At 21.1% G+C, this 15358-nt stretch overlaps 7 protein-coding genes across 7 annotated transcripts in view; 3 read left to right on the plus strand and 4 right to left on the minus strand.

Moving 5' to 3' along the window:
- DDB_G0290923 (hypothetical protein) overlaps positions 1-3882 on the plus strand; it is a gene marked incomplete at both ends in the record, with an annotated part of 4101 nt that extends 219 nt beyond the window's left edge. Inside the window, one exon of the mRNA XM_630391.1 lies at positions 1-3882. This exon is cut by the window's left edge and continues 219 nt beyond it. Within this exon, the coding sequence (XP_635483.1) occupies positions 1-3882 (3882 nt within the window).
- Positions 3883-4075: 193 nt separating this feature from the next.
- On the minus strand, positions 4076-6392 carry psiD (PA14 domain-containing protein; the record flags this gene model as incomplete). The annotated part of the gene is made up of 8 exons (XM_630392.1): positions 4076-4691; positions 4802-4938; positions 5010-5031; positions 5128-5388; positions 5462-5639; positions 5731-5907; positions 6174-6245; positions 6341-6392. 8 exons carry the CDS (start codon positions 6390-6392, stop codon positions 4076-4078), a joined length of 1515 nt encoding a protein of 504 aa, XP_635484.1.
- Positions 6393-7290: 898 nt separating this feature from the next.
- On the plus strand, positions 7291-8698 carry etfa (electron transfer flavoprotein alpha subunit; the record flags this gene model as incomplete). Its single annotated transcript, XM_630393.1, has 3 exons — positions 7291-7338; positions 7585-8332; positions 8427-8698. 3 exons carry the CDS (start codon positions 7291-7293, stop codon positions 8696-8698), a joined length of 1068 nt encoding a protein of 355 aa, XP_635485.1.
- A 1103-nt stretch (positions 8699-9801) lies between these two features.
- gtf2b (transcription initiation factor IIB) lies at positions 9802-10779 on the plus strand (the record flags this gene model as incomplete). Its single annotated transcript, XM_630394.1, has 1 exon — positions 9802-10779. The coding sequence occupies one exon, from the start codon at positions 9802-9804 to the stop codon at positions 10777-10779; it is 978 nt and encodes a 325-aa protein (XP_635486.1).
- A 293-nt stretch (positions 10780-11072) lies between these two features.
- On the minus strand, positions 11073-12681 carry DDB_G0290931 (RING zinc finger-containing protein; the record flags this gene model as incomplete). The annotated part of the gene is made up of 2 exons (XM_630395.1): positions 11073-11224; positions 11298-12681. 2 exons carry the CDS (start codon positions 12679-12681, stop codon positions 11073-11075), a joined length of 1536 nt encoding a protein of 511 aa, XP_635487.1.
- A 490-nt stretch (positions 12682-13171) lies between these two features.
- DDB_G0290933 (hypothetical protein) lies at positions 13172-13510 on the minus strand (the record flags this gene model as incomplete). Its single annotated transcript, XM_630396.1, has 1 exon — positions 13172-13510. One exon carries the CDS (start codon positions 13508-13510, stop codon positions 13172-13174), a length of 339 nt encoding a protein of 112 aa, XP_635488.1.
- Positions 13511-14396: 886 nt separating this feature from the next.
- On the minus strand, positions 14397-15064 carry DDB_G0290935 (hypothetical protein; the record flags this gene model as incomplete). The annotated part of the gene is made up of 2 exons (XM_630397.1): positions 14397-14704; positions 14830-15064. The coding sequence occupies 2 exons, from the start codon at positions 15062-15064 to the stop codon at positions 14397-14399; spliced, it is 543 nt and encodes a 180-aa protein (XP_635489.1).
- Positions 15065-15358: the final 294 nt, after the last annotated feature.

Here is a 15358-nt window from a genome sequence, read left to right on the forward strand (position 1 = left end):
AATAAAAATAAAAATATTATTTTTAATAGTAATAATAATAGTAATAGTAATAATTATAATAATAATTATTTACAATTTGATAATGAATCATTAAAAATGATTGGATCAATAAATGATTCAAATTTATTTAAAAAATTATTAGATTATTATAATTCATATATAGCAATCAGTTTAAATGGATTTGAATCAACTAATTTACCACAATATTTATTTGGTGGTAAATATAATGGGTCCACCACCAATAATAATAATAATAATAATAATAGTAATAATAATAATATACCGAATATCACAACAAATAATACAAATAATACAAATAATAATAATATACAAACATCAGTGTTTAATCAGAACAATAGTGAAGAAATTTTACATATAATAATAAATAATGAAGAGAATCCAGTGTTTATGGAAACAAAACCAAAGTTTGAAAAAGATAGATTAAAAATGTATATGAAAGGTGACGAATTAATTTTTGAAGGTTTATTATTGCCATCAACACCAATACCATCTTTATCATCATCATCATTGTTATTATCATCTTCAATTGAAAATTTACAATATTTTATTAATAATGGTAAAAATCATATAAATTATGAAACATTGTTTTTAAACTTTCTATTAAATTCACATAATACATTACAATTACCATTAAATTCAGTGAGATTCATATTCGAATCAATTTTAGCTAATGAAAATAATATTGAAATCTCAAAAAAGTACTTTCAAAGATATTGGATTCATATTTTTACAAAATTAATTCATCCAACAAGTTATACAGGTATTACACCATCAATTCCATTTTCAAATAATAGTAGTAGTAGTAGTAATAATAATAGTAATAATAGTAGTAGTAATAGTAGTAATGATCCATCAACTTTAATTAATAAAAGGCATGAATCAATTTTAGTTTATTTAATTTCAATTTTATTTAAAGAACAACAAGAACAACAACAAGAACAACAACAACAACAACAACAATCATCATCAGAACCATTATTATCAAATTATTTTATTAATTATTTTGATAATGATTTTTTAAAAACAATTATTGGATTATTAAAGGATACAAGGATTAGAGAAATACCATTTTCAGTTTGTTTACAACTTGATAGATTTAATTTATTATCAAGGTTAAATAATAAAGAATTGATAATGTTTATATTTGAAAAGTTTAAATTTATAAATATTCAAATATTACAATTCATTGAATCTAAGATTGATTTAGAATTAATTAAATCTAAATCTGTATCATTTGTAAATATAATTGTAAAATCATTATTAAATGATAAATCATCAATTTATAATCAATCTTCAATTGATCTATTATGGTATTTAGTTAATAATAATTATTATTTACCACCATTATTTTTACAAATTTCTTCATTTTATGGTAATTTAGAATTGGTTTTAAAATTTTTTGAAATTAAAGAATTTGAAATCAAATTAAATAATAATAATAAAGATGATTTTAATAATTTTATTAATGATAATTTAATTAAAACTTCTTTAAATATATCAGTATTATGTGGAGTTCATAAAATAAATTGTTCAAGTAAAAAAATAAATAATAATAATAATAATAATAATAATAATAATAATAATAATAATAATAATAATAATAATAATAATAATAATAATAATAATAATAATAATAATAATAATAATAATAATAATAATAATAATAATAATAATAATAATGGTTTTGATAGTTATGAATATTCAGTTTCAATTGATTTTAATAAAAAAGATTCATTTGAAACTCAATTATTTCAAGTTATGTCTGATTTTACAACTCATCAACAACAGCAACCAATTAATCAAGATTTGGATCCTTTCAATAATATTGATAATAATGGTAATAATAATTCAAATAATAATAGTTCAAATCATAATGATACAAATATTGAAATTTATACATTAAGAACTCATTTATATGATAGATTTGTAGAGAAAAGATATTTTAGTAAATCAACAATTGATACTTTTGTTTGTGATTTAAAAAAAATTAAAAAGGATAGATTTGAATATAATGAAATGTTAAATCAAAGAAAACCATATTATAATAATCATTTAAATGTTGTTTCTTATTTACTATCAAAAGGTATAACTGGTCAAACTAGTCATTTAATTGGTCATGCTTGCATTGGTGGTTCTTTAGAAATTATTGATTTATTATTATCAACAACAACATCATCATCAACAATATCAACAACATCAACAACATCAACATCATCATCATTAGATAATCAAGATGAATCAATACTACTACAACAACAACAATTATTAAATTCAGAACTTATTTTAATTAATGCAGTTAATACAAGTGCATGTCCAGTTAAAATTTCAATTAAATTAAATAATATGAAAATTTTATCATTTCTTTATCAGTGCGGTAAAATACCATTATCAAGATTTCATAAATCAAATTTACAACAACTTTTAACATATCCTTTAATATTTGGTAATTTAGAAATGATTAAATTCATTTATAATCAAATTGAAACAAATAATTCAATACAAGATTCAACAAATAAATATTATTATACTACAAAATCATCTTTTACAATGACTTCATTTCAATCATCAACTTGTCAATTACCAAATAAAAAATTTAAACAAATTTTAGATTTTAATCAAAATAATCAAAATAATCAAAATAATAATAATCAAATAAACAATAATAATAATAATAATAATAATAATAATAATAATAATAATAATAATAATAATCAAAATAATAATAATAATATTATTAAAAGACAATCAAGTGCAATTTTATTTTCATCATGTTGTTCAACAAATTTAAATAATTTAGAGATTATTAAATATTTACAATCAATTAGAAATATTGAAATTATGGATAGAGATATTATTTATTCAATATTATGTGGTGGAATAAATCAAGTTACAAAATATTTATATACAAATAGAAAACAAGAGATTTCCAAAGCATTGTTGGCAGCATGTTATGTTAAAAATTTTGAAATCGTTGATTTTATAATTGATGGTGTTAATAGGGTTGGTCAATATTTAAGTGATAATAATAATGATGATATTAAAATACTATTATCAAGTAACACAAGTGATAGTGATAATAGTATTTATTATATTGAAAAGATATTAAATTCAAAATTAAACTATCAAAACTATGGTAATTCAAATGGTCAATTATTCGCTGGTGAAATATTTTCAATACCTTTTATCAATGGAAATTTAAAAACTGGTGAACTCTTTCTAAGATCTTCCTTAATCGATTGGTCAATTAATAGTTTAAATGATTCACAATTTTTAATACCAATTTTATATTTTGGAAGAAAAGAATTGGTTGGTGATAAATTTTTATTTAGAAATAATTGTTTAAAACCACCTACTATTACCAATGGCAATGGTAATGGTATAATTGACAATTTTACAGTTTCATCTTATTCTTCAATTCAAGATCCAATTACAATTAATCAATTATTTTCAATGATTGGTTGTTTAGATTTAACAAGAGTGATTGTTAATTTTAGATCATCAAATGAAATTTCAATTTTACTTTATCATTTATTTTCAATGGGTAGTTTTAAAATTGATATCTCTTTAGGAATTTTAGAAATTCTAATCTTTCAATCAGATTTATTCACATTGGAATTACTTTATCAAATGATACCTGGTTTTAGAAAATATTTCACTTGGTCACTCTTTAAATATTCAATAAAATTTCAAAATTTACCAATCATTTCATTTATCTTTGAAAAGGTTTATCATCAAATTTTATCTGATCAAAATGTATTCAATGGTTTAATGGATTTAGTTGATGATTATTTTGATTCAAATTTAAAATTAATTAAATTATTTAAACAATTTAAATTATTTTTAAAAAATAATAAAAAATAATAAAAAATAATTGTAAATTATATATAATTACATGTAATTATATGTGTATATATAATATATAATTTTTTTTTTTTTTTAATAAAAAGGTATTTGTAATGGTACTATTTAGTAATTTTATTTAAATTTTTTTTTTTTTTTTTTTTTTTTTTTTCAGATATTTTTGATGGTTTTTAATAATTAATCAAAAAATTGATTAATAACAAGTTGGTGTATATTTACAACAACCTACACCTTTACATTCAAATAAACGAATTGTTTCATTTTCAAGGTATGTACAACTCTTACCTGTTTTTTCACAATCAAGATCACGACATACTAAACAACCTTCTTCTAAATCATATGGTGGTGGATCAGCTGGTAATGGAGTTGGGGTTGGTCTTGGTGGGACAGTGGTTGGTGATGGAGTTGGAGTTGTAGTTGGAGTTGGGGTAACGGTTGGAGTAACGGTTGGTGTAACAGTTGGGGTAACAGTTGGAGTAACAGTTGGGGTAACAGTTGGAGTTACAGATGGAGTTGGAGTACAAATGTATGTTGGAATACATACACCATTTTCACAATATGAAAAAATGCATGGATCAGTGCTTGTACAATTAATAGGGTTTATTAAACAAGGTGGGTTCCCTCTTGGATTACATTCCCTTGGGAAGCATAAATCATTTGTAATACAAGTATCTACAGCATTACATGCATCACAATTATCAAACTTATCATAATAACAACCTATAGCTGGATCACAATGATCAGTGGTACATGGATCATTATCATTACAATTTTTTGGAATTGCAAGACAACCAAAACCTATTTCACAACTTTTAAAAAAAAAAACAAATTAATTAATTAATTTTACTTTTTTTTTTCCAAATAATTTAAAAAACTATTATTGAAAATAATTAAAAATATATTTTGAATAAATACATACGATTCTACTAAACATTTGTCATTAGTAGTGTTACATATCTTATCAACAAATTCACATTGGTAATTATTATCTGGACCACATGCTTGTATTAAACATGGGTTAATAGGACTTTCGGAACATTGGTTAACCATACAACACTAAATTTTTAAAAATTAAATTTTGATTAATAAAAACTGCTTTATTTAAAAAAAATAAAAAATAAACTTACAGTATCATTATGACCATCACAACTGTATATATAATAAAAAAACCAATGTATTAAAAGATCTGATCAACTATTTTATTAATAATTTTATTATTATTATGTGGGGGAAAAAAATACTTACACTCCACAAGCATCATAGGCTGAACATGTGAAATTTAAATTGGTAATAATATTTAAAGTTGATTGTGATGTATGTCTTTCACAATAAAAGAAATCCCATGGATAACTTTGGCCAACTGTCAAACCTAAATCATCCATATTAACAGTTCTTGATGCTGCTGTATGAATACCACCAATATCAATTCTTAAAACATCATCAAAGAATACCCATACATCATCATCTCCTGAAAATGTAAAATATTCACCACCATGATATGTAAAACTAAAATATAGCAAATTATTAATAAAAAATTATTAATAAAAAATTATTAAATTATTATTATTTTAAAACTTACCTATAATGAATTTTCATACAAAAATGGAAATTATGACCCAAATAATGTGGTTCATTTGGATAAACTGTTGAATTATCGAAACCATTACCATCAATTGGAAAGAATGAATTGCTTTGGTAGGCATATGTGCTATCACCAACCCTTGTTAAAGTGAGATCATATGGAATTGGGACGTTAACTTTTTAAATAATAATAATAATGAAATTAAAATTAACAATTTGTTTTTTAAAATTTAGTAAAAAAAAATATTAATTATTATATATACATACCACCTGGAACACTATGGAACCAAGAATAAAATGTCGATTGGTTGTGAACTACGATTCTACCATTTTCAGTTACTGGAGAATCACCACAGCAATAAACTGGTGTACCATCAGCACCCAAGTCTGGTTGAACAATACCTTCAACTACACCATTATAATAAGTTTCAATTTCGAAATCAGCTATAATTTATTTAAATAATTTAAAAATTAAAATATTTTTTAATTTCATTATTTTTTTTTTTTTTTTTTTTTTTTTTTTAATAAAAAAAAAATATAATAAAAATAATTTTAAAATTATATATATATGACTTACGATTTCTCTTTTTTTTTTTTTTTTTTTTTTTTTTATATTAATAAATATATTAAAAAATAAAAAAATTTGAATTAGTATTGAATATTTCTATTTTTTTTTTTTTTTAAAATAAAAAAAATAATCTAAAAAATACTTACAATAGGAGATTCATCATAAATTGTTGCTGAAAGAACAATAGAGTCTGGTTGACCTTGTGAGAAACCCTCTTTAAATGTAAAAAATTTAATAGTTTATATGTTAATATATTTTTTATTTTTTATTATATAATAATTTTATTAAGTTTAATTTTATTTTATTTACCCTTATATAAATTACTTAATAAAAGTATTAACAACAAATATGAATATTTCATATTGTTTTTTTTTTTTGTTTTTTTATAATAATTAATAATATTATTAATTGTTCTTTTTTTTTTTTTTTTTTTTTTATAATTAAAAATCAATTTATTTCTTTTTTTAATAATGTTTTCCAATTTTTAAAAAATGTTTTCCAATTTTTAAATATTCATATAATGTTACTATAAATATATAAATAATATTGATTTTTATTGTGTTTTATTTATTAAATGTTCATATGAAACAAATAAATTATTATTTTTTTTTTTTTGTTTTTTTTTTTTTTATTTGTTTGTTTTTTTTTTTTTTTTTTGTTTTTATTAAATATCTTTTTATATATAATTATTTCTCATTTCAATAAAAAATCATACCCCCACTTTTGTTTTACAAATTATAACTATAAAAATTAATATTTAACATCCACTACAAAAAAAAAAAGTAAATAAAAGGGGTTTCATATGGACTGTCACTGCTTTCAAAAATTTAAATTAATTTGTAAAAAATAATAATTTATAATAAACTTATTTTTTTATTGTAATTGTTTTTTAAAAAAAAATAAAAAATAAAAAATAAAAAATAAAAATAATAATAAAATAATAAAGTAAAGTTAATTGGAGAAAAAAAAAAATATATATTAATAAAATTGAAAAATATAGTAAAATTAAAATTATTATGAAAATAATTAGAGCTTTAGTTTAATTATAACTTTATGATTTATTTATTCTCACATTAACATATTTTATTATATTTATTTTTTTTTTTTATTTTTAATTTTTTTTTTTTTGGTTTTTTTTTTTTTTTTTTAAAATTTCATTTTTTTTATTTTTTTTTTTATTTTTTTTATTTTTTTATTTTTTTTTTTTTTTTTTTTTGATCTTCTCAATATTAATATTATAAATATCATAATAAACAACAATGATTGGAAGATTAAATTTAATTACCAAATCAAATTTATTTAAAAATGTATTAAAAACTATTATTTTAATATATATGAATTTTTAAAAAAGATTAAAAACCTTCATATTAATATTTTTTTCCTTTTTTTTTCACAAAAAAAAATAAAATAAAATAAAATAAAATAAAATAAAATTTTATATAAACAAAAATTTTAAATGAAAATGAATCATTAATATTTTAAATGGAAATAAAACAAAAATTATTAAAAAAATAAAAAAAAATTAAAAAAAAAAAAAAAATTAAAATTTTTAGGTTAATAATTTAAATAATAAAAATTATTATTCAACTTGTTTAGTTATAGCAGAACATGATAATAATCAATTATTAAATTCAACATTGAATACAATTACAGCAGCATCAAAATTAGGAGTCACAAATATATCAGTATTAGTAGCAGGTTCAAAATGTGGACCAGTTGCAGACTCAGTATCAAAAGTTAGTGGTGTAACCAACGTAGTTTGCGTTGACCATCCAACATTAGAACACTCATTAGCAGAGACAATCACCCCAATCATTGTTAAATTACAATCATCATCGTCAAAAGAGGGTGACGAAATTACACACATCTTCACACCAGCATCCAATTTTGGTAAAAACTTCTTACCAAGAGTCGCAGCATTATTAAACGTTTCACAAATTAGCGAGATTACAAAAGTAAAAGACGCTGAAACTTTCCAAAGACCAATCTACGCTGGCAATGCAATCGCCACCGTTAAATCAACTGATAAATGTAAAGTTGGTACTGTTCGTACAACAGCTTTCGATAAAGCCCCAACAAGCGGTGGTTCGGCAAAGGTCGTCTCTGCCAACGATTGGGCTGTACCATTAATTGAGAAAGCAATCTCTGAAACAAACATTAAATGGGAATCTTCTGAAGTTAAAAAATCTGAACGTCCAGAATTAACAAGTGCTCGTGTTGTAGTATCTGGTGGTAGAGGTATGAAAAATGGTGAAAACTTTAAAATGTTAGAAGAATTAGCTGATACTTTAGGTGGTGCAGGTAAGAATTGCCTTTTATTTATCAACTCAAATCCAATTATAATTTCCTTACAAACTTTTTTTTTTTTTTTTTTTATTATTACTATAAAATTTAGTTGGTGCATCAAGAGCAGCTGTTGATTCAGGTTTTGTTTCAAATGATTTACAAGTTGGTCAAACTGGTAAGATTGTAGCACCAGAATTATATATTGCTGTTGGTATTAGTGGTGCTATTCAACATTTAGCTGGTATGAAAGATAGTAAAGTAATTGTTGCTATCAATAAAGATCCAGAAGCACCAATCTTTCAAGTTGCTGATGTTGGTTTAGTTGGTGATTTATTCAATGAAGTTCCAAAATTAACCGAATCAATTAAAAAATCAAAATAAATTATAAAAAATAAAATAAAATAAAATAAAATAATTATTAAATAATTATTAAATAATAATAATAATATTGGATTTTGGCTCAGCTCTTCATTTAATTCAAGAATTATTTTTTAAGATGAAAAAAAAAAAAAAAAAAAAATCTGTTTAAAAAATCTAACCCATAAATTTTTTTTTTTTTATTTTAAAATTTTTTTTTTTTTTTTTTTTTATTTTAAAATTTTTTTTTTTTTATTTTTTTTATAAAAAAAGTTTTATTTATTTTTAATTTTATTTTATTTTTTTATTTTTTTTTTTTAAAAAATTGAGAAAAAATAGCGTACAAAAAGAAAAAATTTTTTTTTTTAATTTCTTTTTTTTTTTTCACCACCACTTTAAAAAGGCACAAAAACAAATAAAATTTAAATTAAAATAAAACATAAAAATAAAATTTAAACAATAGTGTAATTAATTAAAATATCGCTATTGTTGTTGATTTCTTTTCTATTTTAAAATATCGTGTTCTAAATTTATAATTTTTTTGTTGTATTTATAAGAACACTTTTTTTTTTCTTTTTTTAAAAAGCAAAACCAAAAAACAAAAAAAAAAAAAAAAAAAAAAAAAAAAAAAAACTATCTATTTTAGTGTTCATTATTTATATATTTAATTGTGTGTGTTTTTTTAATAACAGTTTTTATAAATAAATAAAATTTTTAAAAATAAAAAAAAAAAAAAATAAATAAAATATAATCATATTTTTTTTTTTTCTTTTCTAAAAACTTTATAAAAACAATTTGTGTGTCATTTTTTTTTTCTTTATTTTTATATATACATATTAATATTTATTTGAAAAAACAAATTTAAAATAAAAAAAAAATTTATAATCCAATTTAATTTCAACCTATTTATGTAAAGATTAAATTTAATATTATTATTATTATTATTATTATTATTTTTAGAAAAAGAATATTAAATAATTAATAAATACTTTTTTTTTTTTTTTTTTAAATTGTTAATATAATTAAATTATGAATTAGTTAAGAAGTTTTTTTTTTTTTTTTTTTCCAAACCCCGAACCGAATCAATCCAATTTTTTTTTTAATAATTAATAATAATAATTAATAAAATGTTATCAGCTGCTCCTAAACCAACTCCACAAAATAAAAAACAATCATTTTATAATAAATTATGGTGTATGGTTTGTAGAATTCAAGATCCAGATATTATTGAAGATTATGCAAAAGGAGATTTAATTTGTAGAGGATGTGGTGTTGTTGTTGGTGATCGTATTGTAGATGAACATTCCGAATGGAGAACCTTTTCCAATAGTGAAAGTACAGGAGCCGATCCAAATCGTGTTGGTGGTCCAATTAATCCTTTACTTCGTGATTCAGCATTGTCTACAACAGTTGGTAAGGGTTCAAAAGATTCAGGTACATTAACTCGTCTTCAAAATAAGAGTGCTTTGGGTACTGGTGATCGTAATTTGTTAGCAGCTTTCAAAGAGATTGGTCGTATGGCCGATCATATGAACCTTCCACAAACAGTTCAAGATCGTGCCAATGAATTGTTTAGATTTATGGATGATAAGAAATCCACCAAAGGTAGATCTGTCGATGGTATGGTCGCCGCCGCTTTATATATAGCCTGTCGTCAAGAGCATCTCTCACGTACCTTTAAGGAGATTGCTGCGTTGACCAATGTTCCAAAGAAAGAGATTAGCAGATGTTATAAAATTATGAAAGAAACCTTTGCTAGTGTATTGAATCTTCAAACCATCTCCTCTGAAGATTTCACAAGTCGTTTCTGTTCAACTCTCAAATTACCAAATGACGTAAAGAAAGGCGCTGAACACGTCAGTAAAATGGCCATGGATATGGGTATTGTTGCAGGTAAATCACCAATCTCTGTAACTGCTGCCTCAATCTATATGGTCTCTCAATTATCACCCGAGAAGAGAACTCAAAAACAAATCGCTGATGTTAGTGGTGTATCTGAGGTAACCATTAGAAATGCTTACAAAGATCTTTACGCTAAAAGAGATCAATTAATTCCTTCCGACTCTCCTTATTTCAGTCAAGTTCAATATTTACCAACAAATTAAAAAAAAAAAAATAATCAAAAAAAAAAAATGAACATGAAAAAGAAAAAAAAGGATATACAAATAATATGTTTTGTTCACTCAAAATAAATAATTAATAATAATAATATAAAAGTTTTTTTTTTTTTTTTTAAAACAATAATTTTTTTTTCTATACAAAATTTAAAATAAAACAAATATACATTTACATGCTTTCTTTTTTTTTAAAAAAAAAAAAAAAAAAATCTAAACGATTATGTTTTTTTTGTAATTGATAGTTTATTTTTATTATTGGAAATTGGGATTATTATTATATTTCATGATTCAAGTGGTTCAATATCATCATATAATATTTTAACATAAATGTTTATTGTTAATTTATCATCATCACTTAACCAACCATTCTTTTTATTAATTAATTTTGAAGCTAAAAATTTAGACCAACCTTTTCTCTCAATTTCTTCAAAAACTAAAATAATTTATATCAGTTATTTTTTTAAATAAAAATAATTTAAATAATTAATATTAAAAATAATATTTACCTTCTAGACCTTTTCTTGTAATGGATTTTGATTTATCCAAAAGATTAACCAATTCAAGAGTGAATTCTAATTTGTTAGGGTCTTCGTTATTATTATGTAAAAATAAAGAGAGGTGATCTTTTCCAGTTAGACTGCCATTTGGATAGATAGATATTACAAATTCACGAGACACAATATCGAATGATGGAGAATATATGTATTCAGGGTGCGGGGTATTCTCAACAAGATTTGAATAGTTTGAAATGATCCATTTATTCGTATATCCTTGAGAAGTTAATTTCCATGAATTAATAAAATCATTTTTATTAAAATAATTATCATCGATTTCAGTAATTAATGATGAAAGTTCATCATTCTTTCTTTGAAGTTCACTACAAGTAATCTTTGATTTTTCAATTTCTTTGAGAAGTAATTCTTGAATTTTCATTGATTGATCTAATGTTGATGATAGTTTATCAATTAATTTGCCCATAAATAATTGATGATTTACATTCTCTAAATGACGCTGTAACTCTGATCTCTTCATTTCAACTTTGCAACCATATTCATAATATTTACATTGTATTGTAGAATTATTACAATCATTCTCAATATGTGATTTTATTTGATCTCTTTCAAAAAAATTTAAACAACCTTGTGGACAACCTATTACAAATTTTGGGCACTCATCATAATGATTTTCTAATTGCACTTGAATGATACCATCACAAGCACAATATTCACATTTAACTAATTTGAAACCACATTGATTTTCATGTTCTTTCAATGAATTTAATCTTAAAACTCTATCACATCCGATATGTGAACATTTTACAAATTTAAATTTACAATTTTGTATATGTCTATCTAATTGATCTACATTTATTATTTCTTTACAACCATTCTCTTCATCTTTAATTAATTTTCTTTTTTCATTTTCTTCGTCTTTATTTTCTTCATTTTCATTTTCATTTTCTTCATCCTCATCTTTATCTTCATCATCTTCTCCATTTTCTTCATCTTCATTTTCATCTTCATCATCTTCATTTTCTTCATCTTCATTTTCTTCATCTTCATTTTCTTGATTGGCACCATCAATAAAATAATCCAAGTGGAATGAATAAATACAATTACATTCTTTTTTAGAAAAATTTTGTTCAATTACTAAACATCTTGATAAATTTTTAAATGATTTTACTTTACATCTACAAATCATACATTCTTGTTTAATTTCTAATGATTTCTCCCAACATTCTTGGCATGCATAATGACCAGAACTACATTGATAAATTGATTTTTTATAAATTAATTCAAAACAAATTGGACATGTATATTTATTTTTCTTTTGTAATGATTCTTTATTTAATAAAACATCATTGATTGTAAATTTTGAATATATTGACATTCCGTTATAAAATAAAATATAAAATTAAAAAAAAAAAATAATAAAATAAAAAAACAAATAAAATTGAAAATTAAAAAAATATTTAATTAATAATATTAATAATAAAAAAAAAAAAAAAAAAAAGGTGTGTTAAAAAATAATTTTTTTTTTTTTTTTAAAAAATAATACTAAAAATAGCTCCAAAAATAAAAAAAAAAAATTAAAATTTTAAGCGAACAAAAAAAAGTTATTTTAAGTAGTATCTTTATTTCATTAATTTTTTTTATTTTTATTATTTTTTCAAAATAAATATAAAAAAAATAAATAAATAAATAAATAAAAAAAAAAAAAAAAAAAAAAAAAAAAAAAAAAAAAAAAAAAAAAAAAAAAAAAAAAAAAAAAAAAAAAAAATTAATTGTTAATTTATTATCAATACTGAACCAACCACTCTTTTTATCATGAATTTCATTAATGCCACATTTATTTTCATGTTCTTCTAATGAATTTAATCTTAAACTATTTCACATCCAATATGTAAACATTTTACAAATTTAAATTTACAATTTTGTATATGTGTATCTAATTGATCTACATTTATTATTTCTTTACAACCATTCTCTTTATATTTAATTAATTTTCTTTTTTCATTTTCTTTATTCTCTTCATTTTTTTCATCTTCATTTTCTTCTTGATTTGAACCATCAATACAATAATCCAAGTAGAATGAGTACATACAAAAACATTGTTTTTTACCAAAATCTTGTTCCATTACTAAACATCTTGATAAATCTTTAAATGATTTTACTTCTGATTTACAAATCATACATTCTTGTTTATTTTTTAAAGACATTCTTTACATGCATAATGACCAGATCTGCAATGATAAAAAAAAATATTCAAAACACTTTGGACATGTATATTTTTTTTTCTTTTGAATTAATTCTTGATTAAATAAAACTTGATTGATTGTAAATTTTGAATTAGCTGGCATTCGTTATAAAATAAATATATATATTAAAAAAATAAAAATTTAATAAAAATTAAAAAAATTATAAAATATAAAAAATTCCAAGTTAACTTAAAAATTTTATTGAAAAATATTTGAGGATTCTATAGGGGGTTATTATTATTATTATTTAATTTTTTAATAAAAATTTTAATTGTTAATTTATTATCAGTACTCAACCAACCAAACTTTTTATCTTGGAATTCACCAAAGCCGACAGACCTGTGGAGGGTTCTGTTTGGTCCTTTAAATTTGATTGATTTCGACCTATCCAAATAATTAACTATGGTAAAAATATATTTTAAATTAACCGATGGTTTTGTTTTAAATCCAATACAAGTTGGAGAAATTGAAAATGCACCTTTGGAAAAAAAAAAGTTGAAATTCTTCATTTTCAAAGTTAAATGGTTGAGAAAAAATTTTACCATTTGGTATGTTTGAAAAAATCCATTTGTTTTTGTATGTAGGAGAATAAGTGCTATCCATTTTAGTGATAAATGAAGAAAGATTATTATTTTTTATTTGAAGTTCATCAATCTTTTTAACTAGCTCATCTTGGGTTTTATTTGATTCATATAATGTTGATAATTTTGAAGATAGTTTTTCAATTAACAGACCTATGAAAAATTGATGATTTACATTCTCTTAATGGTTTAGTAACTCTGATCTTTCCATATAAACTTTACAACCATATTCATAGTATTTACATGGTATTATTGAATAATTACAATCATACTCTGAATGATTTTATTTGATCTCTTTCAACCATAATTGAACAACCTTGTGGACAGTCAATTGGAAATTTTGGGTATATATCATGATGATTCTCTAATTCCATTTGAATGATATCATCACAAGCACAATACTCACATTTAACTAATTTGTAATCACATTTATTTTCATGTTCTTCTAATGAATTTAATCTTAAAACTATATCACATCCATCATGTGAACATTTTTCAAATTTAAATATACAATTTTCTATATGTATATCTAATTGATCTACATTTATTATTTCTCTACAACCATTCTCTTCATCTTTTACAAATATTCTTTTTTCATTTTCTTCATTTTCATATTCTTGATTGGCATCAATAAAATAATCAAAGTATGAGTAAATACAACAACATTCTTTTTTAGCAAAATTTTTTCAATTACTAAACATCTTGATAAATCTTTAAATGAATTCACTTCCGATCTACAAATCATACATTCTTGTTTTGTTTCTAATGATTTCTCCCAACATTCTCTACATGCATAATGACCAGATCTACATTGATAAACTGATTTTTTATAAAAATATTCAAAACAAATTGGACATGAATATTTATTTTTCTTTTGTAATGATTCTTGATTTAATAAAACATTATTGATTGTAAATTTTGAATTTATTGACATTCTTTGTTATAAAATTATATATATATATTAAAATATATATATTAAAAAAAAAAATATAAAATAATAAAAAAAATTAAAAAATAAATAAAATTGAAAAAAATAATAATAATAAAAAAAAAAGTGAGTGTGTTAATTTTTTACAAATAAATTTGCTATTATTTTTTTATTTAAAAAAAAAAAAAAAAAAGCTATTTTTATCACCAAAAAGAAAAAAAAAATTAAAATTTTAAGCGGTGGAAAAAAATAAAAAAAGTTATTTTTAGTTGTATCTTTTATTTCACAATAAAAAATAAT

The sequence above is a fragment of the Dictyostelium discoideum genome (assembly GCF_000004695.1).
Source record: "Dictyostelium discoideum AX4 chromosome 5 chromosome, whole genome shotgun sequence".
Taxonomy (NCBI): domain Eukaryota; phylum Evosea; class Eumycetozoa; order Dictyosteliales; family Dictyosteliaceae; genus Dictyostelium; species Dictyostelium discoideum.